At 41.0% G+C, this 25043-nt stretch overlaps 1 protein-coding gene across 2 annotated transcripts in view; it reads right to left on the reverse strand.

Annotated features, from left to right (window-relative positions):
- Positions 1–25043, reverse strand: part of PAMR1 (peptidase domain containing associated with muscle regeneration 1) — a 57186-nt gene that overhangs the window by 10311 nt on the left and 21832 nt on the right. Inside the window, exons 6-7 of one of the 2 annotated variants that reach the window (XM_039731039.1) lie at positions 19953–20060; positions 674–844 (exon numbers count right to left, since the gene is read on the reverse strand). In XM_039731039.1, the coding sequence (XP_039586973.1) occupies positions 674–844; positions 19953–20060 (279 nt within the window). The remainder of the gene's footprint in view (positions 1–673; positions 845–19952; positions 20061–25043) is intronic. The other variant, XM_039731040.1, reaches the window with a different exon arrangement.

The following is a 25043-nucleotide window of genomic DNA, read 5'->3' on the forward strand; positions in this document are numbered from 1 at the left end:
CTGTCCCCAAAATGTACACTGTTTTACATAACACACTTATAAAACACTGTATCAATCAAAACAAATTATTCTGGAATACAGAAATGAAATTGTGCAATGCAAATCAACTAAATGTTGAGATGGATGTTGGATGTCAAGAAGGGATTTTACAGGTGAACCAATGTGAATGGTAGGCATGCCATCCTGCACAGTCACAATGAATGGAAGTTTCTTTTTTATCAAGTTTTGTCTAGGATGGGAATTGAAATAAGAGTCTAGTGTTCACACAGTAAGCTCCTATTCACCTCCACAGAGTGCACCAGGCTTCTGCAGAGAAGGTGCCAGACACACAGAGTAATGTAAGTAACTATTCATTGTTGCACTATGTCCCTCACTTGGCTTTGTTCCTAGACATTTTCTCTCTATGTGTAAGAAGCATACATGCCTAAAGACTTTGAGGTTATTAGTTTTCAGTCAAGTGATGTTTCAGTCAGACCTTTATATAAAAACATCTTGCAGGCTGGGGTTCCAGCAGAGTAAAATAAGAATTCCTACTACTTCTTAAAGACAGGAAGACAAAAGGAATGTTATGTCACAGACCTACCAAATTTCAAGCGAGAAATTGATAGTCTAGTTTCATGGGAATACATTGGCCAAAATATTTGATAATAATTAAAACTTAAAGTGACCTTACCACATTCAGGATGATGTGTTGACCAAATCCCATCAAGCTGACAGTAGGCAACACGGCTGCCTTTTAAGCTGTAACCTGCGTTGCACTTGAAGTAAACCCGGGCCCCGTATTTAAAGTCATCTCCTTCCACAATACCATGAGCGGGAGCACCTGGAGTCCTACACATCACCACTGACAGTTCAGATATTTCAAAAAAATCCACTTTATTAAAAAAACAGGACTGTGTTAGGATGATTCTTTACTTAGAACATAGAAAAACCAGTTACAATGGACACAGGAGTCAAAATTAAAAGACCAGTATATGCTGATCTTTAGAAAGATGTTTAGATGTCAGCTCTACTCACACTTACATCCCACTTTTCAAAACCTATCTAGATCCAGTAGGTTCAATAGGATTACTCTGAAGCGTCACATGATCATGTGCATAAATGTTTGAATTATTAGGGCTCATTTGCTCATCATTAGGTTCAATAGGATTACTCTGAAGTATCACATGATCATGTGCATAAATGTTTGAATTATTAGGGCTCATTTGCTCAGAATATTAGTACTTGAGATACTTTCCATCTTAAAAAGGGTTTTGAATGAACTACCATGTGTGGTCAAGAAAATAATCTAGATCCTTAAAAGCCTTATACTGAAATTCTTTCAAACACCTCTTTACGTCTTATATAGATTTTCAGATAACATCTCAGATATTATAAAGCATATTTGTGTAAATCAAACATTAACATAATTACATTACATTAAAAAGGAACCTTGATATTTACTAAACTGGGATTTTCACCCTTTCCATAGGATATTGGGAAAATGCAGATGATGTTCTCTATAACTACTGCAAGTAGCAAATATTAAATTAAGCACCAAAAGCAAGATTTCTCTGACAACAACAAGCCAACCATGGGTCTACCCAGCATATAAACTTGTCTAATTGTGGCCAACAGTAGATCTGAAGGAAAGACTACAAAATCAGAACAAGCATGTGGAATACTTTCCTGGCATAATCTGTCAGCACTCAAAAGTCTGAAGCTCAAGGACTACCTTAAACCACAATAGTATTTTTGGTGTAACATACCCTGCTGATATTATTTTAACATTTATTCGTCTTTGTATTTTCTAAACTCAACCGCATACTTGGTGCCCACAATATCTTGTGGCAATGAGTTCTACAGTCTAAGTACAAAAAGTGCACTGCCTTCTTTAGTTTTCTTTTTTCCTAGTCTGCCACCTGGTAGTTTTATTTGATGCTGTACTTTCTTCGTTGTGAGAGGCAGAGAATGTCCATGCCTTATTAACCTTCTCCAAGTCACTTTTAAGGCCAGCTTCCTGTATGTAGAAATTACATATGTATATCTGTAGGTAATATAGGAAACATATGATTTATTATCTACACTGTTACCAATCTCTTTGGCTTTGCCTGGGCTATTCATTGTGAAAAACTGCATGGGAGAGGATTCAATGCAAGACATAGATATAAATATGTGTTTTTTACCTGCCACCTGTGGTACTCTGCTGAGAGATGATCCCTACTTTATGCTTTTAGAATTTGACTTTTCTGTTTTGCCTCAGCCAGTTGCTTGCTAACCTGAAGCTAAATTTTTATGCTTAAAACTTTCAAAGGAAAACTTTTCTAAGTCCTCTGCTCTGTAATCCTTACATAGAGCACATATAAATGTATCCATTTATATGGATTGTGGGCCATCCAATTATTCACATAAAGAAAACATCAAACAATGAGTTGGAAGAATCATTTGTGCACTAGTGAGCAAAGGTCTTGGCAAGAAAAACTGTCTAACAATTAAGCATTAGAGTGGGGCCTGCACTATTACGCTCCTAATCAAATCATGTCCAGTTAGGGGAGGTCAGCATTTCCTCTTGGCCACAAGTATTCTTCATTAATGTCATCATTAGCAAAAGAATATTGAGAAATTTTTTTTAAAAAATAATTCCTAGCCTTTGATGTTTCTCATGTGAAATATAGACACAAACACATACATATATAGGTGGATATATGTCTATATAAGCATGTAGATATATGAAACATAAATAATGGGGACTATCACGCTCCTAATCAAATCACATCCAATTAGGGGAGGTCAACATTTCCTCTTGGCCACAAGTATTCTTAATTAATGTCATCATTAGCAAAAGAATATTGAGAAATTTTTTTTAAAAAATAATTCCTAGCCTTTGATGTTTCTCATGTGAAATATAGACACACACACGCATATATAGGTGGATATATGTCTATATAAGCATGTAGATATATGAAACATAAATAATGGGAACACATAATTTTCAGGTGTTTTAAATTCTCAGAATACTCATCTTCCCACTCATGATCTCTGTATTCCCAGTCACTCCCTCCATATCTTTCTCTGAGCAGCAATCAATTTCCTTGCATTTATATTTCTCTCTTTCAGTGTAAAGTCATAATCAGTTTGTCAAATGAGAAAACTAGACCAGCCATCTGTGCACCTCTCAGACTTCTACTTTTTATCATAAATACAGGTTTTCTGTTTTGCTTACAGTCCAGTTCAGCTCTGCAGAACAAATATTTTGGTGCTTTTGCGTTCCAGGTCCATCCTAGAAAAAAATGTCACCAAGCTACACTTGCTTACTAGCTACAAGTATCTGTTCTTGCTCACTCCCCGAGTGCCAAAGATTTAGTTTCTCATCCTTTTGATGTGTTTGTTGCCAGACTTTCTTTAGATTCTTTGTGCCCCTGGGAGCCAGCTGGAACAGCTCTGGTTTTATTTATTATGTAAATTCAGTATTTCATACACAGATTCATTTAATACTGAACTGTGGCCTAGAACAGAGGACATAGAGGCTGAAGGTCATGAGATCTAATCATAGCTAAAGAAATGTGGTCACAGGTGGGTTTCTTCATATGCTGTATGTGACAAATGAGAGCACCCCTTTCATCACAGGGATGTTACAAGCATTAGCTCATAGCCACTTGTGTCACAGAGCCACTGTAGGGTTTCTCTGATGGCAAAACCTTAGTATTATTAATAGATGTGTCCATTTTGTTACCCATGCCTCTAGCAACTGGTTTTCTGTTCTCTTGTAACACAGGGATGAATTTGCCACTGGAGCCAGAGCCAGTCCATTAATTTTTTACTATGGATCATTTTGTATGCTCATTCTTTCTCTCTACAAATTAAATGGGATTTCAAATCTTGAGATGTTCCCTGCATCTCAGTTCCACAGCTGAACTCTGTGTTTTCAGTGATATTACCTAGTCTGAAAGTCTCATACAGTTACTCCAGTACCTGCTTTCACTGATTTGGTTTGAACTCTATAGGATTTTTCTTCTTCAGTTTGACTTGCCTTTTATCTCTTTCACCTAATGTGTTTCAGGGAGCTCTTTTGCACCTTTTCCCTTTACTTGTGAACACTTCAGTCAATGGAGTTTTGAAGAGTTATTATGAAGGGAATCCTAGCCCCCATGTGCTTCATCCAAGTCTCTATTGGTTTTTCGTGGACAGCTTCCCATCAAGAGTGAATTTAACTGGTTCTTACATCTTTCAGAATGGGCAGTGTATTCCATTGAATTTTCAGACAGCCTTCTTTGTTTGAGATATTTTATTGAAGTCTTTCAATATTCTCTCCTGGTGTACAACTAAATCCAACTCTCCAACAGACATTTCTCAGAAGTCAAAAAGAAAGTAAAAGAACATTTTGTAAATGTCATTCATACCTAGCTGTGCCCTCTGGATACACATTAGTCATAAAATCCAACCAAATGATCTGACCCACTTCTCTTCAGGTTCTAAGCTTTCTAAGGTATTTGATATGATTTCAAATTCCCTTGCTTAGGCAGGATGGACCTAATCCTGCCACCTACTGAGTATTTTTGAATATCACTCCTCCTTCTGTGCACGGCCCAGCAGAGAGGGCTGGGTCCCCCTCACAGCTCTCACTCACCTCCAGCCACCCCCATCCCAGCTGTACCTGTGCCTGGTCTACCCTGACTGCTACAGCACAGACAGGGCTATGAGCTGTTTGGACAGCACTTCCTTGGGAAGATGGCCAGGAGCACTCCATGAGCTTGAACTGTTCCTAGGCCACTGGTTAGACTGCTCTGCTCCACGTGAAATAAAACCAAAACCAACAATCAAACATTCCTACTGCCCTGTGACTCTGGATTCCTGCCTTTGGGGCAAGTTGGACATGTGTCAAATGCTCGACCTCTGCACCTTCCTCTTGGACCAAACTCACCAGAAACCCAGAAAACGATCTGGTGTCTACAGAATTCTACTATGAGGTGGTAATGGACAGCCAAATATGAAAGACATTCATTCAAGTTCTGTCAAAAAACATCTGAGCAGCCCAGAGACTCCATGAGGGTCAGGCTGATCCCATTCTTCCTGCCGGGATGTCATCAGATCTACAAAGATCCTGGTGAATTTATATCGAGAAAGGTGAAACTAATGTTAGGGGAAAAGAATGCTGAAAGTGATTAAGAGCAAAAAATGACCACCCTGCTCATGCAAAAGTTAAAAACTATAATGATTGAAAATGTAAAAAGAGAAAGGATACATTAAAATGTTTAAAGGAGGACAAAGAAGTATATTCAGGCAGGATAAAATTAGGAACAGGAAAATTCTTACTAAAAAAAATTATAAAAGTCTCCTTGACAAATGTTGGAAAGGTATACTAGGATGTAAGTAGAAATTTTACGAGTCTTGTCATTTGAAAACTGAAACTCCACCTAAAAAAATAGAACAGAAATGTAGAGAACAGAGCAACACCAGCAAACACATCATGAGCAGAGAGATTTTTGTTTGTTTTCATTTTTTCCTTATTTTGCTACACAGTGTTTTCCTGGGAAGTTCCACAATTAATCTATATAGCCATGTAGGTAACCTTTGCCACTTTAGTTTTTGAGGTGAATTTTGGCTTGATACAGCTCTGAGCAGTTCATAAGAGAGGAAAGTAGGAAGGTGTATGAGAGGGTGGTTACAGGCTCCTCTGGCAGAAATGCTCAGTTGTTAGATAATAAAAAACAGAGCTGCCTCAAGTGTTTATATCACAAACTCACACATTCCTGATAAAACTTATACTTCTTGCCTCTTACTTTGGTCTCTTGGGAAAAACAAAACAATTTCTGTCCCATATGAAACATTAAAATGGCTTCACATTTCACAGATAACTTTCCTGAATCTGAGAAAAACTTGACTAGAGGAAAAGTAAGTTCCTGAATTTTTAAGTAAAATATTCTATTATTAATAATAACAGTACAAATTCCTTCCCCTTTTAAATTATATGTAAGAGACATTACTTAGATCAGAATTGTCTGCCATTTAGAAATAGTTTTTGGGCTCATTTTATCACCAGTGAGATAAATTAGATGATCTCTTGAGCTACACTTTTCTCTCTCCAATGTCCTTCAAATCCTGCCTGATTGAATTATCATTTGATTTTGTCCCAACATCTCTTCATTAAATGAACACTAATTTTTTCTGCTGCCTTCCTGTGGCCCACTTTGTTAAATAATATATACCCCTTCATACATATAATTTATTATCTCTATATTCTGCACAACCTTTCAATAATATATTGCATGCTTGAAATAAATCTCATTTCTCATTGCTGGTACTAATAAAAGGTTTATATTTCCATTTTTGTCTTTCCCTGAAATTAGGTGGAAGAGCTTGCATGGAATTTTGCTCTTAATTTGCTTACAAAATTTCTGAATATTGCTATGTGCATATTCCCAAGTCACAGTTTGGCTTTCAGGCTGACCCAGGCTAATGTATATAGCACATTTTGCCTGTGTAGTATTGCTCTGAACATTTTTTTATAGAATCATTGTGTGGTTTGGGTTGGAAGTGATCTTAAAGATCATCTAGTTCCAAGCTCCCTGCCATGGACAGGGCACTTGCCATTAGACCAGGTTGCTCAAAGCCCCATCCAGCCTTGCCTTGAACAGTTCCAAGGATGGGACATCCACAGTTTCTCTGGTCAGTCTGTGCCAGTGCCTCACCACCCTCACAGTAAAAAATTCCTTCTTGTGCTAACGTATATAGCACATTTTGCCTGTGTAGTATAGCTCTGAACATTTTTTATAGAATCATTGTGTGGTTTGGGTTGGAAGTGATCTTAAAGATCATCTAGTTCCAAGCTCCCTGCCATGGACAGGGCACCTGCCATTAGACCAGGTTGCTCAAAGCCCCATCCAGCCTTGCCTTGAACAGTTCCAAGGATGGGACATCCACAGTTTCTCTGGTCAGTCTGTGCCAGTGCCTCACCACCCTCACAGTAAAAAATTCCTTCTTGATAGCTAACCTAAATCTACCTTCCTTCTGCTTAAAGCCATTCTCCCTTGTCCTATCACTATCTGCCCTTATGAAAAGTTTCTCTCCAGATCTCTTGTAGCCCCCTTTAGGTACTGGAAAGTTGCTGTAAGATCTTCCCAGGGTTTTCTCTTCTCCAGGCTGAACAACCCCAGCTCTCTCAATCTGTTCTCATAGGAGAGGTGCTCCAACCCTCTGATCATCTTCCTGGCCCTCTTCTGGACTTCTTACAGGTCCACATCCTTGTTGAGGGCCACAGAGCTCTTCTAGGTGCTTGTAATGTTGCTTTTGCATAAGCTGTGCTGGTGTGCTCAGGAGGCCAAACACTGAAAATGGTCACAGAAACTGCACTTGGTAACCAGCAGGGGAATAAGTGCAGCTTCTGTTCTGTTAGGAATCCTAGCATCTTTCTGCAGAAAAAGTATTATGGACTTACGTTGGAACCCCTAGGGCCACCATGCTACCCAAACCAGTCTAATGACTGTCAGAAAAAGCCTGATAGACTGAAACTGAAGAAATTTAAATAACTATCCTCAAAAAGAGGAGATTTTGTCTGGAGGAAGCCTAAATTACATTTTGTTCCCCAGTGAGTTCTGTCATTACCCTGCATGCTGCTAAAAGTCACAGCAGCCCCTGAGCCAGAAAAACGCCTGCACAGGGATCCTGAGCATCAGGATTTGGATCTGAGCTTTGGATTTTCATGGTTTCACAGCAGTGGCCAACAAGTGCTCTGGAGCTAGAGGAACTAGAAGCCTGAGAAACATGGCTCCAAGATCCTGTTGCTGGAGGGAGCACAACATGCAGAGTATGTGGAAGTGACTTATTTTTTCCTCTCTGTGATTAAGAAAACAAAAATTAAAGGAAAAATCCAGCAGATAATACAAATTTCTTTGAAATTTACTGTTATGAAACCATTCTAACAGAAAACTCCCAGCCAGCTCCACCTACATGCACTTCATACAGCTCGCTGGTATTTGCAAAGGCTGCCTACAGCCAAGCCTGCTAAAGTCAATAGTGGTAAATCCCATCATGTTTGCCATTTTGACTGTAAGTCTGATTTGATCAAATTCTTTTCCTTGGTTTAAGTTTTGATTAGAGGGCAAGCCTGATTACCTGAGTATCATTACATAATAGTAATATCTGTTTTTCCAAAAATTTTTATAACATTAGCATATTGGAATTTTAGTACTGGGGAAGCTACAGCATGGAGTAATCAAGTAATTAACCTGAAGGCAAGCAGTGAGTGATTGGCAGAGACAGGAGCAGTCCTGTCATCTCCTGACATTCTTACTACATTTACATTTAAACTGACCTGACTTTGTGCAGGAATCAGCAGTAATTATTATACCATTTAGTAATCAACATACTATTCTCAGCAGCAGGGCTTTGTCCAAAGGTGGTGGAGCCATATGGGAGCAGATAGTTCAGAGTGTCTGAACATAAAGCATGTGAGTTCAGGAGGGACCCAGCCATGAGCAGCTCAGCAGCTAGTGCTGGGTATTGTATTGTATTCCCTTTGCAAAGCCCCATGTGTAAAGAGCTCTTCTGAATTCAGACTTACACAATCTGTAGTCTTCACTCAAAACAGAGCCCATTTCCTAATGTTGGCCCATGAGCTCTGTCGCTCCATGTCTCTGATGTTGGTCCAAATCTCTGATACCATTTATTCCTATGCTTATCCCTTCTCTCCCCAGCATGCATCCACAAGGTGAGGACACCCCAGGTTCTCACGAGGTTTGCCGGCAGAGAAGAACTGCCATGGGGGAGGACTCAGATGGTTCTCCTTTTGCAGCTCGGCATAGCAGCCAGAGATGGTTAATGCTTAACACAGAAGCCCACAGAGACTAACTTTAGCCAAAAGCATAAGGATATTGGCTGTCAAAATATTTTTAGAATGGCTGTATCCTCCAAGAGGGAATGAGGTGAGGGATTCCTGGAGGCCATGGCTCCGAGTGCTCAGACCTGCTTTTCTACTGCTTCTCATAAGAAGTGCACAGGGCTTTCAAACCAGCATATGAGTTTGGCAATGGATTTGATAAAATAATCTGCATTGGGAGGTGTCAGGCCATCCTGCCATCCTGAGCAGCGTGGCTGTGCCCTCTGCTCATTAGAGACCTTCTTGTATTAGGTCACACAGTATGAGGCAGGAACCCTGACTCCAGACTGATTCTTTAGGAGTCCCAGTGTTCTTGTCTGGCTCCTGTCTATGTTCAAGCTTCTCTGCATGCTGGGATCATGGGCACATCATAAGTCTGCCGATAGGGTTTGTGGGGTGCTGTAGTGCCTCATAGAGCAAACTGTGTAAACTGTGGTGGGAATGTCTTCTCTGTGGCACTGCTGACATACTGAGCCAACAATTGTTTCAGCACAGGCTTTGTTTCTACAAGGAGCTCAACTCACAGTGATTTTACTTACACTCAGGAAAGAGCCTGGCATCTTCTGATGCTGTTCTCAAGAACACCTCTCAGCTCAACATCTCCTGAATAAATGGAGCAAACACTGCAGGATCCAGCATAAAGAAACTAACATTCTTTCACCACCTCCCTGAACATCCCACTTCTCCTACACTGGAGAGCACTGATGACTAAGAATCCACATCAAGGAGCCCAGCTGTTCTGCTCCAGATTCTGGCAAGAGCTGGATGTGAATGGGAGCCAGAGAGGCTCGATGGCATTAGCTTTGCAATGTGATCTTCATTCTTCCTCACAGCAGGAACAGACTGCTGGGAGCTGAACAGCTTTGGAGGACAGGTGGTCTTGGTCAAGACTCTGAAGAAAATGCATTCTGGGGGTGGTGTGTATTTGCACGGGCTGTGTCTGAGGGGGCTGGTGATGACTAGAATGCTCGCTTGTCTTCTTTCATTCCACTCAAAACTTTTACTTTTTGGAGCTGACAGGCTGTGCACTTTAGATGGAAAAAAAGAATGTGGCTGCAACTTTAAGAACCAGAAATTAGACAGGGGTGAGCAAGGAAAGCCAAGAGCGCTAAGGTTTGGATTGAAAACTAATTTTTTTTAAACAAGACTCTCATAGCAGAGAGCAAATGATTGGAAACACCACAGCAGATCCTGTGCAGGAAAGGGCATGGAAACTAACGCGATAAGAAGGTGCTCACAGGCATGGCAGTGTTTCCTGAACAGCTACAGCCACATATCAAAGGAGCTCTGCTCTACTTGGTCATGCCTGTCACCACAGACTCAGCAATAAGTGCCTGAGGCTCTAGGCAGGGTCCTCAGAGGTACCTCAAGCTTCTGTGTTACCACAAGCACTTAGCCAAGTCTAAGCTCCACAGAAGTGCTCGTGTCATGGTGATTGCAATAGCCAAAAGAGCCAGTATCCCTCAGGAACTTGGCCTTCAGTATCAAATACAAGTCCTGAAGGAGTAGCAATTATTCCCCAAAACTGTGACCGTGCATTACAGTAGCCTCCATTTAGGTTTTTGGCAAGGGAGGATTTTTGACAAACTCTGCTCTCAATCAGCTGTGTTTCAAAAGAGAGGAAACACTCTAACCTCCTTCATACCTCTTGTGATGTCCCAGGACACATCCTCCCAGCTCCATGCCCAGCTCCAGCCACAGCTCATGCAGAAGTGCTGGGACAGGCTATTCATTACAAAGGTCTTTGGCCTCAATTTATTCCCCATGAAAGAGTCCTGGAAGTTGAAATCACCTCTCTTTGTTGCATTTTGCCAGTCCTCACATTAATCTTGGAAATGTCAAAGGAAATCATAACAAGAGCAGCTGATCAACCACCTCCAAGAACCAGAGAGTAGGTTTCCAGTCCTGCTCTCTGGGCCTCTTTGCTTTTGCAGTAGTTCCACCAGCTAGGAATAATTACACAAAATTATGACGTAATCCCTACTGAAATCCAAATCTTTTCATTCCCTTCCAGCCAATTGGAAGTTGCCCCTGATGTTTTCTAACTCCCTGCCTCTGTGAATGAGACCGTATCCATGAGAAAATATGCTTGGATCACTCACTGTGATTTATTCATCCGGAGGCAATTTGGAGGCTGTTGCTTACAATTAGCCACTTGATCTTTATCAGCATTGTTCTTAGCCCTTAGAAGGCTGTCTCTGGATACAACCTTTCCGGTACTTGGATGGCCTATTTAATTATACAACTGGACCTGTTTGTGCATGGGATACTGGAGTGAATTAAATCCTAACAATCCTCCATGTTCATTTTCTCTATCAGGATCAAGAACTTATATTTATCATAAGTTCTCTAATGTGTCCCTTGGAAAAAATCACAATATCATCCTGCAGGGGAGAGCACTGTCTGCTCAGGGGGAAGATTATAGGACAAGAAAGAAGCAGGTATGCTCATTATTATATCAAATTAAAAATGAGAGAGTAAATAATCCTGAGGTGTTTCATTGTGGAGATGTCATCTTTCCAAATAAACAGGGACAAGCCCAGTGGGTGAAAAAGGCACTCTAAACAAATGCATATTGCTATGAAAAAATGTTTCTGAAGGCACATGAACTGAAACAGGAGAACAACACATAACGATATAGATTCACTTTGGCATAGCTGACAGAATATTTCATTCAGCCTTTTGTAGGTATCTGAGCTGAATTTCATACAGGAAGGAAGATCTGGCATTGCCCATTTTAGAAAAAGAGACGGAAATTACCAAGTGTTGAGATGAGAGTACAGGGAAAAGAAATGAAGGGAACTGAAAAGCAGAAGAGTACTAAGGAAGTAGCAGGGCAATTTGATTGGCTGTGAAATGCAGTTTCTGAGCTCTTGAAGAAACCAAAGTGGAGAGTGGGAGTCATAAGAAAGAACAAGAGGGATTCTGCCTGATCAATTTTGTCATCATTCCTGCCTCCTGGGGCCATTCTGCCTTGGCAGTGTTTTGCATCACCAGCAAACAGCACGGAAGACAATGCAATGATTCCCATGAAGAGAAGTGTGTAAGGTAGTTGCCTCAGAGATGTTTGAGTGTATAATCCTCAAGGAAGAAAAAGCCTTTTAATGAACTTGGAGGGAGGGGGAAGGGAAAGAACAAAACTGTAAGCATTGAAGAATGCTGATTATTTCAGCAAACTTTCTCTGTAGTTTTAAGGTTACCCCAAAGCACTGCAAGAGCTGCAGTCTGTATGCTTGCACCCCAGAAGTACAAACAGTGTATCAGCAATCTTCAGAGAGGACTGAGCAGAAGGGTAGGAGGGGGAAGAAAAAAAAGCAAAGTTGTATTTTGGGAGGGTTTGTGCAATTGAAGCTTACGACGACGTGTTTTCAGTCCATAGACACTGGAGACAGGCCAAGCAGGAACAATTATGACCTATTTTGTACTTTTCTTAGGGCTGTGCTTTGTTTTGGGAGGATTAGCAGTTGCATACAACCCATCACTGTATTCTGGAAAGGTAGGTTTGGTGTTGGCATCTAATGTAGGGTGTGGGTGCTTGTTGAGTTTGGGGGTCTCCTATGTGTGTTTGGTGCTGCTTATGGTTTATTTGGCTTGAATGTCAGTGGATTATGTTTATTCTTTGTCTTTAGTGGCAGATCCTTTTCAGAGACTTGGGGGGATTGGTTGTGATGGTGTGGGACTTGTTTTAGTTCTTGGAGGTAATTTTTGGGGGAGTTTACTGAATGCTAATGGTTTGGGGTGTCTGCTATTGATAGTGGGATATGTTTTCTGCTCAATCAGACTTTTAGTGGTGTAGCTATGTTTTATTCTTGCAGGGTGAGGATAGTTTTGGTAGGAGCCGTTACTGACTTTATTTGTTGTTTTGGAACTTGTGCGAGAGTTATCTGACAGGGTCATTCAAGCAGTTTAAGGGTAGAAATGAGAGAAGAGTAAAATACCAGCTTTAGGAATTTGAGATAGAGGTTTAAGTCCTTTTTTTTCTGAGGTAATTTGTGGAATTCTAAGAGGTGTAGTCTTCACTAATTGGTTCAGAAAAGCAATATTTTTTTCTAAACTATTAGAATATTTCTAGAAGTTGAGTATTTTGTTTTTCTAGGGCTCCAGTAAGAGGGAAGAGGATTAGGAGGGTGGTGAAGTAGGTGAGGGAGGCTAGCTGGCCAACAGTGATGAATGGTTGATGCAGGCAGAGATCCCAAATCTCTAATCTAGTCTGGGCCCTTCTCTCAGTTCTTCTAACTCCAAAAATCCCAAAAGTTACATCTCCTCACACTCAGCTTGGAGAGAGAAAGTATCTCCATCAGCAACTTAACAACTGTGTTCCAGCCCCCCTGCTCTGTGACCTTTGCAAAAGGTGGGGGTGAGCTTGAAATGTGCCAGTGATGCAGACTGGTTTTTGGGCTGCAGGCAGTCATTCTGTGCTGAAGTGCTGGTTTATGCCATGCATGAGAGGAGGCTTTTCAGAAAGACTCAGCCTCCTAAGTGATTCAGTGGTAAAATGACAGGCAAAAGTATCTTGGTCCCATCCAGTGTGGCAAAAAACCTGAGATGTAACTTGGTCCAACCTGTCTTCCTGACACTGATTCATCCTTCCACATGGCAAGTCATACCATGAAGAATCCTATGGATGGTTTTATCTCTAAGATGTCTTAGCAGACTGAGGAAAAAGTTCAATATTGTTTTGGGGTGGGCAAGTAGAGATTGCTATGAATATATGTAATGTAGTTTAGAAATACACTTCTTTTCCTATGGCAGGCCTATCCTTGGGCAGATTACATTTACAAAGAGACAATTTCTTGTTTATTTAGATGTTGGCTATGCCTGGGGCTATGCTCTGGGCAGAATACCGTGGGGTTTTACCAGATAACGTTTCACTTTCTGAAAAACTACAAGAATTGTCTAGTTAATTGACACTGTAGAAATAACAAAGTGACAAGAGGAGCTGTTAGTAAAGCAGATGTTCTGTCTCTTTCAGCCTTGCTGTCAGTGACATTTACTCACTGGAGTTTCAAGACACTATAAAAGTATTATGAGATCAAACACTGGTAAGTGGTATGAGCACCTTCCTTCCAGAGAGTGCGTGACTTACTCAATCCAACATTCTTACTGATGGAACTGAGGGAAAGGCCAGTCCTAGGGACCAGGTTTTTGCAGGTTGATTTACAGCAGCTGTTGTTCAGTGGCTGCATCAGATGTTTGTAGCAATATCCATCCTCATCCATTAACATCATTTTTCTCTTAGGTGTTTCTGTCCTCCTATAATGCATCTTGGCTGTTTGTGTAACACAAGCTACACAGCTTTAGTTTATTGCTCAGTGAATTAAGACAACCCAGGATTGATGTTAGGTTATCTTAAAGCACCACACATAGTGTTTGGTGATTTGGCAGTTTCTCTGTAAGCATTTCCAACATCCTTCTAACCAAGGGAGAAATCTCCAGAAAATATACTGAAGTGAAAACTGGGAGCAGAAATCTCTACCTCCATCTCAACACAAGCCCTTCAAATTCCTGCACTAGGCACTAACCAATACAGATTGCCTTGTAAGCACATGATTTTCCTGGAAAGGAGTGTACTGCGGGGCACTGAGTATGTTGTGAGGCAGGATGTATGTTTGCTAACATCCTAGCAAATATCTACACAGCATACAAAGTTCTTCTGATCAGCTCAGTGAAACAAGAGAGGGCATTATGCCACCAGAACTGAACTCTGAATTGACTTATTAAAAACCTCTCTATATTATGTTGCCTCTCAGAGGCAGTTCCAGGAAAGTTCTGGAAAAGAGCCACCTCTGAGACCATTCTGTGGTCACACTACAGAGCTGCTGCATGACAGGCTCAAGGGTGGTGCTGTGTTAAGCTTCAGCCTGTAGCCCCTAATGGATCTTCAAAACCCAAGAACTGCCACACTTAGTGAAAGGCAGCCCTTGGATTGTAACAGTGAAAAAAGGCCACTAGCCTCTACTCCTTAGCAGCTCCAGGTATGTACGTCCTTCAACAGCAGGAGCAGGGATTTATTTCCCATCTCATACACATATGCCAATAGGAAGGACAATGGAAATGTAGTGGAGAAGGAGTGGCATTAATCTTATCTCTTTGACATAGCCACACAAGAAATATGACTTTGACACAAGCGAGGAAGAATTCTGTCCCTTTAAAAAAATCTGTAACAAGCCATTTTTCACAGGAAATTTTAAGTAAAGCTCAACAACAACAACAACAAAAAAAATCACCAAAACCCAACAAACAAAGAAACAAAAAAAAAAAAAAACCTTTAAAAAAATCTGTAACAAGCCATTTTCCATTGGAAAATTCAAGTAAAGCTCAACAACAACAACAACAACAACAACAACAACAACAACAACAACAACAAATCACCAAAACCCAACAAACAAACAAACAAAAAAAAAACCAACCAACCAACCAAAAAAGACCAATGGCAGTCCTAGGAGCAGGGAAGTTAAGAGTCATATTTCTATTTGGAACATTTTCCCTAGCTGAAATAGGACTAATTTCCAGTACAATGTTGCAAGAAAGGACTCAGGGGTTTTTATTTAATTATACCTAAAGTTCTCCATTGTAATCATGCAGTGTAGGTAAGGTGTAATACATGTGAGCTGTAAATGGTGAAGTGATTATACACTGATATAATGTAATTATACACTTACACAGTGATTATGGCACTACTTGAAATCTATTACTGAGAAACTTTTTGACAAAATTTTTAAAAAATAACCGTCCAAGCATTCTATTAGAAAACGCCGCATTACATATCCACAGTTTGGTAAGAAAACTAGGTTCAATGCCCAGAACCTATCCCCAGTGCCTCATCCTATGCTCTGCTGGGTTTCAAACTCTGTCTAGCTTATGCCAAGCACTGACAGCTGGGCTCCTTCTTCCCACAGCAGAACAGGGGGTGAGGTGTGGTTGGTGGGATGTTAATGCTTCCTCCCTGTTTTAGATATAAGGAGGCTCTGATAGGATGAGCACATCCCTAAGAACCAGCCCGAGTCACAGATGTATGGGGCCAAAAAGGATGGAAGTGGATTATATCAGCTGTGAGGAAAGGCCTGAAAGCTATATTCAGAGGCCTGTTGGCACACAGTAAGGCCAGCCCTAGCAACATCAAAGGCTACAGCAAGGAGTTAGTTTATACAGTTTTGTCAGTTGGATTAGACTCTTCATTAGGATGCAGAACAAACCTCTCCTGCTTGGCAGACAGGAGGAAGAAACAGAATAAAAATGGAAATCAGATCTGAGCCCTGAATTCCCCATTCAGCGAAGCTCTTCTTATTTGCGTAGGAACTCCAGTTTGCCTGGCTTTGTTTGAAATAAAGGTAACAGGAAATTTCTGGGCAGGATGAGGTCAAGGTCTCTTGCTTTGGGGCCAGCAAGCCCTGGGAGGACTCTTGAGTCAGAACAGCCCGTTCTAGGAGCAGGACAAGCAGAGAGCAAGGGCATTTGCTATGGGGTACCTCTACAGCTGCATCCTCAGCAGGCAAACCCAACAGGGAGACTTTGGAAAAGACCTTTCTTAGTTTGAGTTGAACAAGTAGGTGTCACACTGCATAGAGTCATGGACATTCTGACACTAGAGTGGATGGTTTTTAGCAGGCAGGTTGTGCACTAGTCAGCTTCTTACTTTTCCCTGCATCTTTTGATGAAGTTGCTGGTTTGTCTCAGTGTATTTGTATGCTGGGAGAACAACATTATCTGATTTTGTGGGTTCCTAATGCCTCTGACAGCATTAGAATATACAAAGGTCAAAGAGAAAAGCCTGAGTTTGCTCTCAGTCAGGTCAGCAAGTCTAAGGGGTCACTGGGAGGTGATGTAAGTATACTGCAAATTCACTTTAAGGTCAGAAAGAAACCCAAGTATTTAAAACAGGAGTTCATTTTCCCTACCTACTGTATCATGATAGCAAAGCATGTTTATCTTTAAGAAGGTATTTTTTGCTATCACTAGGATTTGTCTTTATTGTGTTTTGGGTCAGAAGATAGAAGGTTAGCATTTGTTTTACAATTTCATATACATTTTTATTAATAGTCTCAGAAGTGAAATCAGACATATTTATATAAAATATTTCTTGCCCTGAAACAGGACTGACTGAAATATATTAGCAGCTGTCAGAAAGATAAATGCCCACGTTTCACTCCATGCTGTTGAAACCTTTAAATCACTATATTAGCCCTTCAAATTGCAAACAAAATGTTAATTTCTTCACTGCTATAGTAGAAGATAAAAGAGACTGCTAGCTGTAAGTAATCTGTACCTTGGATTATTTTATTAATATTGCAAATTGTAAGTGACAGAGCAATTAGGGTTAAATATGACCCCAGAAAAACAGCTTGACCAATGCTGATCATCCTGCTAAATAGATGGAATTTAATTTAACAGAGGAAACAAAAGGTTCCCTGTGGTTTATCTCATTAAGGTGCTTTCCATAATTCCAATAGTGATTCCCACGTCTTTAAAATTAAACTTGGTAACAGACAAAAAGATAGAGCTGCATTGGGATGGTAAGGGATGAAAAACATTTCTGATTCTGTCATGAAATACTCATTGCTAAATTTGTTTAATTTAGCCTTAACACATTCCTGAGATGATCCCACAGTCTCTCTTCATCTGAACTATGTCCCTTGGATTTCTTTAAAACCCTCATATCTCTCTGGGTACCTTCTGTTGCACCACCTCAGAGCTTCTACTTGCACTTAACATTAAGGGACACTAATTTTCTTCTCTCTTATACCTATTTTTCATCCATTAACTTTAATGGGATTGCACCTGATTTCAAGAAAACCAGACTGAAAAAAAGTCAATCTTATAGTGCCCAAAGTGATATTCCATACTCCAAAAGTGACTATTTTATGACAGTTTTCTGCAGTAATAAATTTATTTCCCTTGGCTCTACCTCAAAAGACAGCACTTTTGCTGAAAGACCTAACAGAAAGAAAGATTTTGAGGAAGATTCTGAAGAATCTCTCTTTAACATTTAAACTAAAAGGCTGTTCAGAAAACTGGCATTACAGCCATAGATATTTTTCCCAGTTCTTCCTTTTGTTCTTAAAAACCCAAATCAAACTTTAATTTTCTGGCTTTTCTCCCCATACATTGGAAAATACTTAGGATGCATTTTGGCAAAACTGAAGGAAATATCTTAAGAAAAAAAATTACTTGAAGCCAGAGAGAAAAAAAAATTGCCATGATGCTTTCTAATTGTGAGGTTTGCTATTCACATAGAAGGCAGTAATATAGGTGCTGGAAAACAATATTATGCCTAGCATGAGCAAAAGGCAAACATACAGCCACAAACATCATAATGTAACAGGATCTTATCCACCAAAGTTGTTCTTTCACAAATCAAACTACACGATTCTCATCAAGTCAAAAATATTTCTGTATATATGTTTAAGTGTCTCCTCTCTTTCATCCTGTTAGTACCTGCTTGCAGTGACAGAAATCCCATCCTATTGTTTTTCAACTATCTCCCCTGTTGTTTGTTCTGTAGGTTGCACGGGTGAAGCTTCTACACTGGAATTACAAAATAAAGTCAGTAAAAGAATATGAGCTTCATTCTTTGCCTTGCATTTACTGCAGAGCCTGCCAAAACTCGGGCTGAGGTTTGCTGGAAATGTAATTATCTGAAATTTTGGTTGGTTCTGAATCAGACAGGAATCTTTCCTCTTTTTTTTCTCACTCCGTTCTAAAGGAGCAGAACTAATCTTGCTGAGCAGTTGCAAAGAGCTCAGGAGTTTCCAGTCCCTAAATGACCTGCTAAACAACTACTCACAGGAAAGAGGCTGTTAGCAGAAGAGCCAGACACTCTTAGTCCTGAGGTCAGGAACTTCCACTTTTTAGCAACCTCTTCCCTACAGAAAACAAACCAGGAATCTGTGCAATCTGTTCAGAAACAGGTTTATGGAAAATATGAAATGATGTCTCCTCACGTCTGAGCTACTTCTGGATGTGTAGAAATTCAAAGGTCTTTTACTTCAAAATGATTCATCAAAGGAGGTATCATGCCACTATGATTTAACTCCCCTGATGAAATAAAAGACATTCCAGGAGATAAATCCACTCCTAACAATGGCATACGTGGGGAAAAGTTTTTGAAGTCAAGTTTGGTGCATATTCGTTCCTTTCACATAGAACTGAAAACTCTGCTAGCAAGCAAGGCATTGTGTGCCTTATGGCCAGAGGAATGCCACAGCAGGATAGAGTAAGCCATGCATTCTGTCTCGGGCTAAATATGGTTCCAAGTGGATTTCACCACTGTCAGTGAAATCTTCCAGGATCAGCTCAGTGACTTTAAGTATTGCAGAATGTTCCTTTCAGCTAGTATAGATGATACAGCTTTTATCATGGTATATATTGGAAAAGCCATATTCCCTCATGTTCTTTTCTCCTTTCAGCTAGTATGGATGATACAGCTTTTATCATGGTATATATCATGGTATATATTGGAAAAGCCATATTCCCTCATGTTCTTTTGAGCCCTGTCAGAGGAAGATTTTCTCATGCATGAAAAAGTAAATCACTGGAACATACAATTGATTTGAATTCAGTAATTTTACAATTCACTTGTCAGGACAAAACCAGGTGTATGACTATAGGTACAGATATTAAGAGAATCTACCCTTTTCCATTTGTTTCGATCCCAAGTCTCTTTCATTCATGGTGCCAGAATTCTATTTTCCAGGGGACTGTGAGGAAAGATGAATTTCCTGTGACTAACTCAGTCTAGAGCATTAAGCACAGGGCTCAGGTGGGGTATGTGTTTCCAGCAGAGAACAGCTGATGCACATAGTGGAAAGCAGCAGGCAGGGATACTTCTGTCTGATAAGGCTAATCCATTGCAAAGATTTCTTGTGTGCAGTTTCCCAGCTCCAAGTCTGTTTTACCTTTTTACACATTGACATAAAGCTCCAGAATGACTCAGTGGAAATCTTGATGAACTGCAAGAAACATGTCTTAAAAACTGCCACAAGAAACTCAGAGCATTCTCTGAATCTATGACTGACCAAACCTACACACCAACAACATTCCTTACAATTAATCAGTCACAACCCTAGAGGCTGGTCATGCACACAGTGCCTGTACTCACAGTTTTCACAGCGATTCCCTGTATAGCCAGCCAGACAGGCACACTTATAGGTGCTGCTTTTGTCCAGAATGCATGTCCCATCATGAAGACATGGAGATGAAGAACAAGCTGTAAAAGAAAAACAAGAATGCTCATGGTCTCAAAAGCAAGAACAGGATGGGGAACCTACCTGTTTTTCCTCATGGTGGCTTTGTCTTGGGGTAAATTACATATTAGCATGGTTAGAAGTTATAAAGGCACAGTAAAGGGCCTGATGTAGGTCAAAAAGTCTTCTGCCTTTACTTACTAGAGGAGGGATCTAATAGGGATAAGCAGTTCTTTTCTCAGCATACATTACTTTTACCATTTTCCTTTAACTGCAGCAAGTGGTGAGAAAAAAAAAATTTACATCAAGTTCAATTAATGTTTAGAACTTAGACTAAATTAAAGAAGTCTAATAGCAACCTACATTTTCCCTGCCATTCAACCCAGAGTTTAGGGATAAGTTCTGGGATCCATGGTTTTTGCGGGTTTTTTGTGTCTCAGACCTTGTTGGTTTAGATTTTGGGACTTGCTTTGTCCCTAGAAAACTCTTGCATATAACAATCTAACAGTGATACACACCAAACTGTATACAGATTGTATACACCAGCATAACTTAATACCAGAATGTGTAACTGTGCATTAAACACCAGCAAATGCCATTGTGTAATAACACACACACATTTTTTGGTGCCTGGTCTAAGAGGAGATGAGTCAATAGAACTAATATGGTTTAACCTCAGCTGGCAGTTAAGTACCATGCAGCCACTCTCCTACCCCACCACCTCTGGTGGGGAGAAGAATTGAGACAGAAAAAATAAACCTCATCAGTTGAGATATGAACAGTTTAACAATTCAAATAAAATAAAATATTATAATGATGACAATAATAATAATAATAATAATAATAATAGGAATAAGAATTACATTGAAAGGGAGAGGGAGAGAGAAATAATGCTGGACAGAAAAAAAACTATCCACAACACAGTTGTTCACCACACCACTGACTGAAGCCCAGGCCCTCCCCAAGCAGCAAACCATGCTCCCAACCAACTCCCCCCAGTTTATCTGCTGAACATGATATTCTGTGGTATGGCATATCCCTTTGGCCAGTTTGGGTCAGCTGTTCTGGCCATGCTCCCTCCCAGCTTCTTGTACAACTCCTCACTGGCAGAGCAAGAGAAACTGAAAAGTCCTTGATTTAGAGTAAGCACTACTTCGCCATCACTAAAACATTCGTGTATTATCATACAAAATCCAAAGCACAATATGGCCCCCGAGGGACTCCACTTGTCACTGATGTCCACTGAGCTGTTGACCATTGAGCTTTTGATGACAACTCTCTAGATCTGACCATCCAATCATTTGCCCATCCACCAAACAGTTCACCCATCAAATCCATCTCTCTCCAGTTTAACCAGAAGGATGTTGTGACCATGCCCAAAGGCCTTATGAAAGTTCATAGATGTGACATCTGTAGCCCTTCCCTTGTGCACTGGTGTAGTCCCTCCACTGTAGAAACCACCTGGATTGGTCAGGCAAGACTTGCCCTTGGTGAAGCTGTTCTGGCTGTCCTCCATGTGCCTTAGCACAGCTTTTGGGAGAACTTTTTCATGAACTTCCCAGGCACAGAGGTGAGGCTGGCAGGTCAGTAGTTTCTGTGGTCCTTCTTTCTATCACCTCTTTTTTAATGGGTGCATTTTCTCTCTTTTGCAGTTACCAGGGACTTCACCTAACTGCCATGACTTTTCAAATATCGTGAAAAGTGACTTGGCAACTACATCAGCCAATCCCCTCAGGACTCTGGGATGTATGTCATCAGCTCCCATAGACTCATGTATGTTGAGGTTCCTCAGAAACAACACTGATCACCTCTTAAAATAGGAAGGACTTTGCTGCCCCAGTCCTTGCCTTGCAATCCCTCAGCTCAAGAAGTGTGGGAAGAGAGGTTGCCAGCGATGACTGAGTCAAAAGAGACAGGCTCTGTCCCTTCCTGCAGCCAGACCTGCATGGCTCCATGTTTATGTGGCTGCCCTGCCTGGGTCATCACCTCCTTTCTGGTGCGTGCATAGGACATGGCTCCTGCTGAGGGGACATCATGGCTGCGCTCCCTCCCAGGCATGCTGAGCCCTGCCTGGGCTCTGCTCTGCAGCTGCAGCAGGACCTTGCTCTCCCTGTGCTCCCAAGGTGCCATGAACTGCTGCACACCCTGGCTGCACCCAGGGCTGCTCTGAAAGACCTGGGGGTACAGAGGCGTGCTTGTTCTGGCACTGTGCAGATCTCCTCAGCACCTCCCACAAGCTGCTCAGGTGTCTCCCAACTCAGGAAAAGCCCCCATGTGCCAGGATCTGTCACTGCCACCATATGGACCAACCTCAGAGCAGCTTCTCTCAGAGAAGTTTCTTATTATCCAGATGGCATGAGTTAAGAAATATATAGATGCCACATATAGATTTCACTGGAGGCTTCATGTGGTGATATAAGAGCAATTTATACATGGCCAGGCAATGAACATCTTCCATGTCTCATTGAAGTTTAAGGCCTGAATAAGGACAGCATTCATTTGTTAAAAGAAAATATATATCTGTCAATTGTACTGTATACAACTAATGTAAAATATCACTGAGAAAGGGAAGGAGAAGTAGAAGACTCCTTACAGACTGATATTTTTGTAGTCACTGGTTAAAGCTAGTGAACTTTTGTCTTTGTCCCAGCTTTGTCTCCTGATTCTGGAAAAGCAAGCAAGTGAAAATGCCTGATACTAAAAACCACTAAATATTTTTTTCTCTTTTAAGGAGTCTTGATTTCCTGGCTCAAGTCAAACAAGGAACAATACTATAAACATTTAAAGCCACTATGTTATTCCCACTAGCTTGGGTATACAGAAAGGAAAGCATTATTGAAAGTCAGTACTATCTTTCATCTAACTGGATCCAGCATATGTCTAATCCTTAAGAGACTCTGATAGCTCTCCATCTGGCCTCCCATGCTTCTCATTTGAATTCTGTTCCGTGACTTCTAGTCACTCATGCCAATTACTGGTTCCCATTTCACACTTGGCATGGGATGGGACCTAGCACCTGCTTCCAGACTAGGCAGCACAGCAGGTTGTGTGGCTTCATCCTTTAATAACTATACACACTGTGACCTTTCCTAAAGGAGGTATAGGCTTTGCAGCTTATTTTGTATCAATCAAGACCTTTGTGGAATTTGAACCAGTGATCTCTGTGCAGTGAGTGCCCCTGCTTCAGCAAACTATGGCTTCTAAGCCAGTACAGAGCTCACAGGAAGAGGAGGCAGAAAAACAAGGAATTCACTTTTGATATACTTCTTCAGGCCTTCCCACTACACCACTAAGGTGCTGAGGGACACCAGATCACCTTCATGTCCTAGCCCACATCCTGCGAGCACCTCTGTTGCTACTGCTCTCACCTGCAGCATAAGGAATTGCTTTAGTACGCCCCGTGAAATCTGTTCTGGGCACCTTGGCTCTTCCACAGTGCTGTGCACAGAGGGAAATTTCAGGGCAAATGCTTCAGTTTTCAATGTGCTGCCAGAGCTTTCGATCCTGTGCTGCCCCCACTTTCAATTCTATGCTGCCCCATGCACACTCTATTCTTTCCTTAAATGGTCCTGCTGGCCAGGTTAGTGCTTCACATAAAAAGACACTGGGAGTGTTTGAAAAGCCTTTCACTGCACTACACATTAAACCAGAACAGCCTCATAATAAAGTGCACAAATAGAGCTCCTCACAAACTCTGAGAAACCCTTTACAATGTGCTCTGTGTGGATTACCACACTTGCAGCCTCACAGCCTCAGAATAATTACCACTCAAAATGGGGCGGAAATAAAGTGCTCAACAATATTCAAATACTGAGTGTTCCCTGCTGGGCAGAGAAAACAGAACCAATTCAGCTTGCACCATATGGAAAATGTTAGTTCCCTGAGTGTAGGCAGCCCTTATGCAACATAGCCCACGCCACACTCATTTGTTCTATATCACCTCTCCTGCTGTAAGCCCAGGCAAACTATCAATAGCTAACTGCTCCTGCTAACAGGTACTAAAGGTGACATCTGAAGAACAGGAAAGGCTGAGAAATGGCATAGGAGCTACATCCAGAAGTATGAATATTTCAGATTGCTAGATACACCTCTGATCATTGTTAAGAGCTAGGTTTGTGTATTTATATAAGGGTTATATAAACTAACTAAACTTCCTGAGCCAGACATACCCTGGATGACCTCATGAAATGTGGGTCACCAGGGTGTACAGAAGGCAAGTTATGGTGAGTCACAGATCCTGCAGGGTTTATCTATGGCAAAGCAGCACACTCTGATTAGCCTTCTGTGCCAGGAGTTCTGCAGATAGATTTGACCAAAATTCCTTACATAGCTAAACAAGGAAGATCCAGGATGAGTGTGGAGGCTGCTGGAAATCCAATGGCAAAATGACAAGCCAGCTACACTTGCAGTGCTATTTTGAAACTATGGGAAGCAAGGTAGGGGACTGAAGCACTGAGTAGTAATGAAACCAGGAATTCTGTAGCCCAACTTCTGTCATTCATAACACTGAGATCATCACAGAAATAGGAAACGCCTCTTCATTTTTTTTCTTAAAGAAAATAATTTGTTCTGTGTACACACTTGGGGATTTTTGGTTTGTTTTGGTCTTGGTTGGTTGGATTTTTTTTTTTAATTCCTAATGGTACATGAGCCAACACAAGAGTTCTGTCAGGGCATTTTCACTGAACTATCCATAAGACTTTGCATCAGGTTTTTGCTGCTTGAGACAATGACTCTGCTCCTGCATACAGCAATGAGCAATTCTGCCTGTGCAGTTACACATGCCCCTTCCTCTACTTCCTCTGTGCTCTTAATTCTTCAATTCAAACAGAAAAGTCACACAAAACAGCAGCTTTTCTCTGCTGGCTGATGTGCTTGTTCTTCACACAAGTAGAAGGAATTCAGTCTTTTTTAGAAGAGTCTCACATTCACTTGCCATCTGACAGCTTTTGAATCTTCCCCACACTGACTTTACGTAAGTTGCTGTTGGCAACACAGCATGAAAG

This window comes from Passer montanus, unplaced genomic scaffold (genome assembly GCF_014805655.1).
Source record: "Passer montanus isolate IOZ18808 unplaced genomic scaffold, ASM1480565v1 scaffold75, whole genome shotgun sequence".
NCBI lineage: Eukaryota > Metazoa > Chordata > Aves > Passeriformes > Passeridae > Passer > Passer montanus.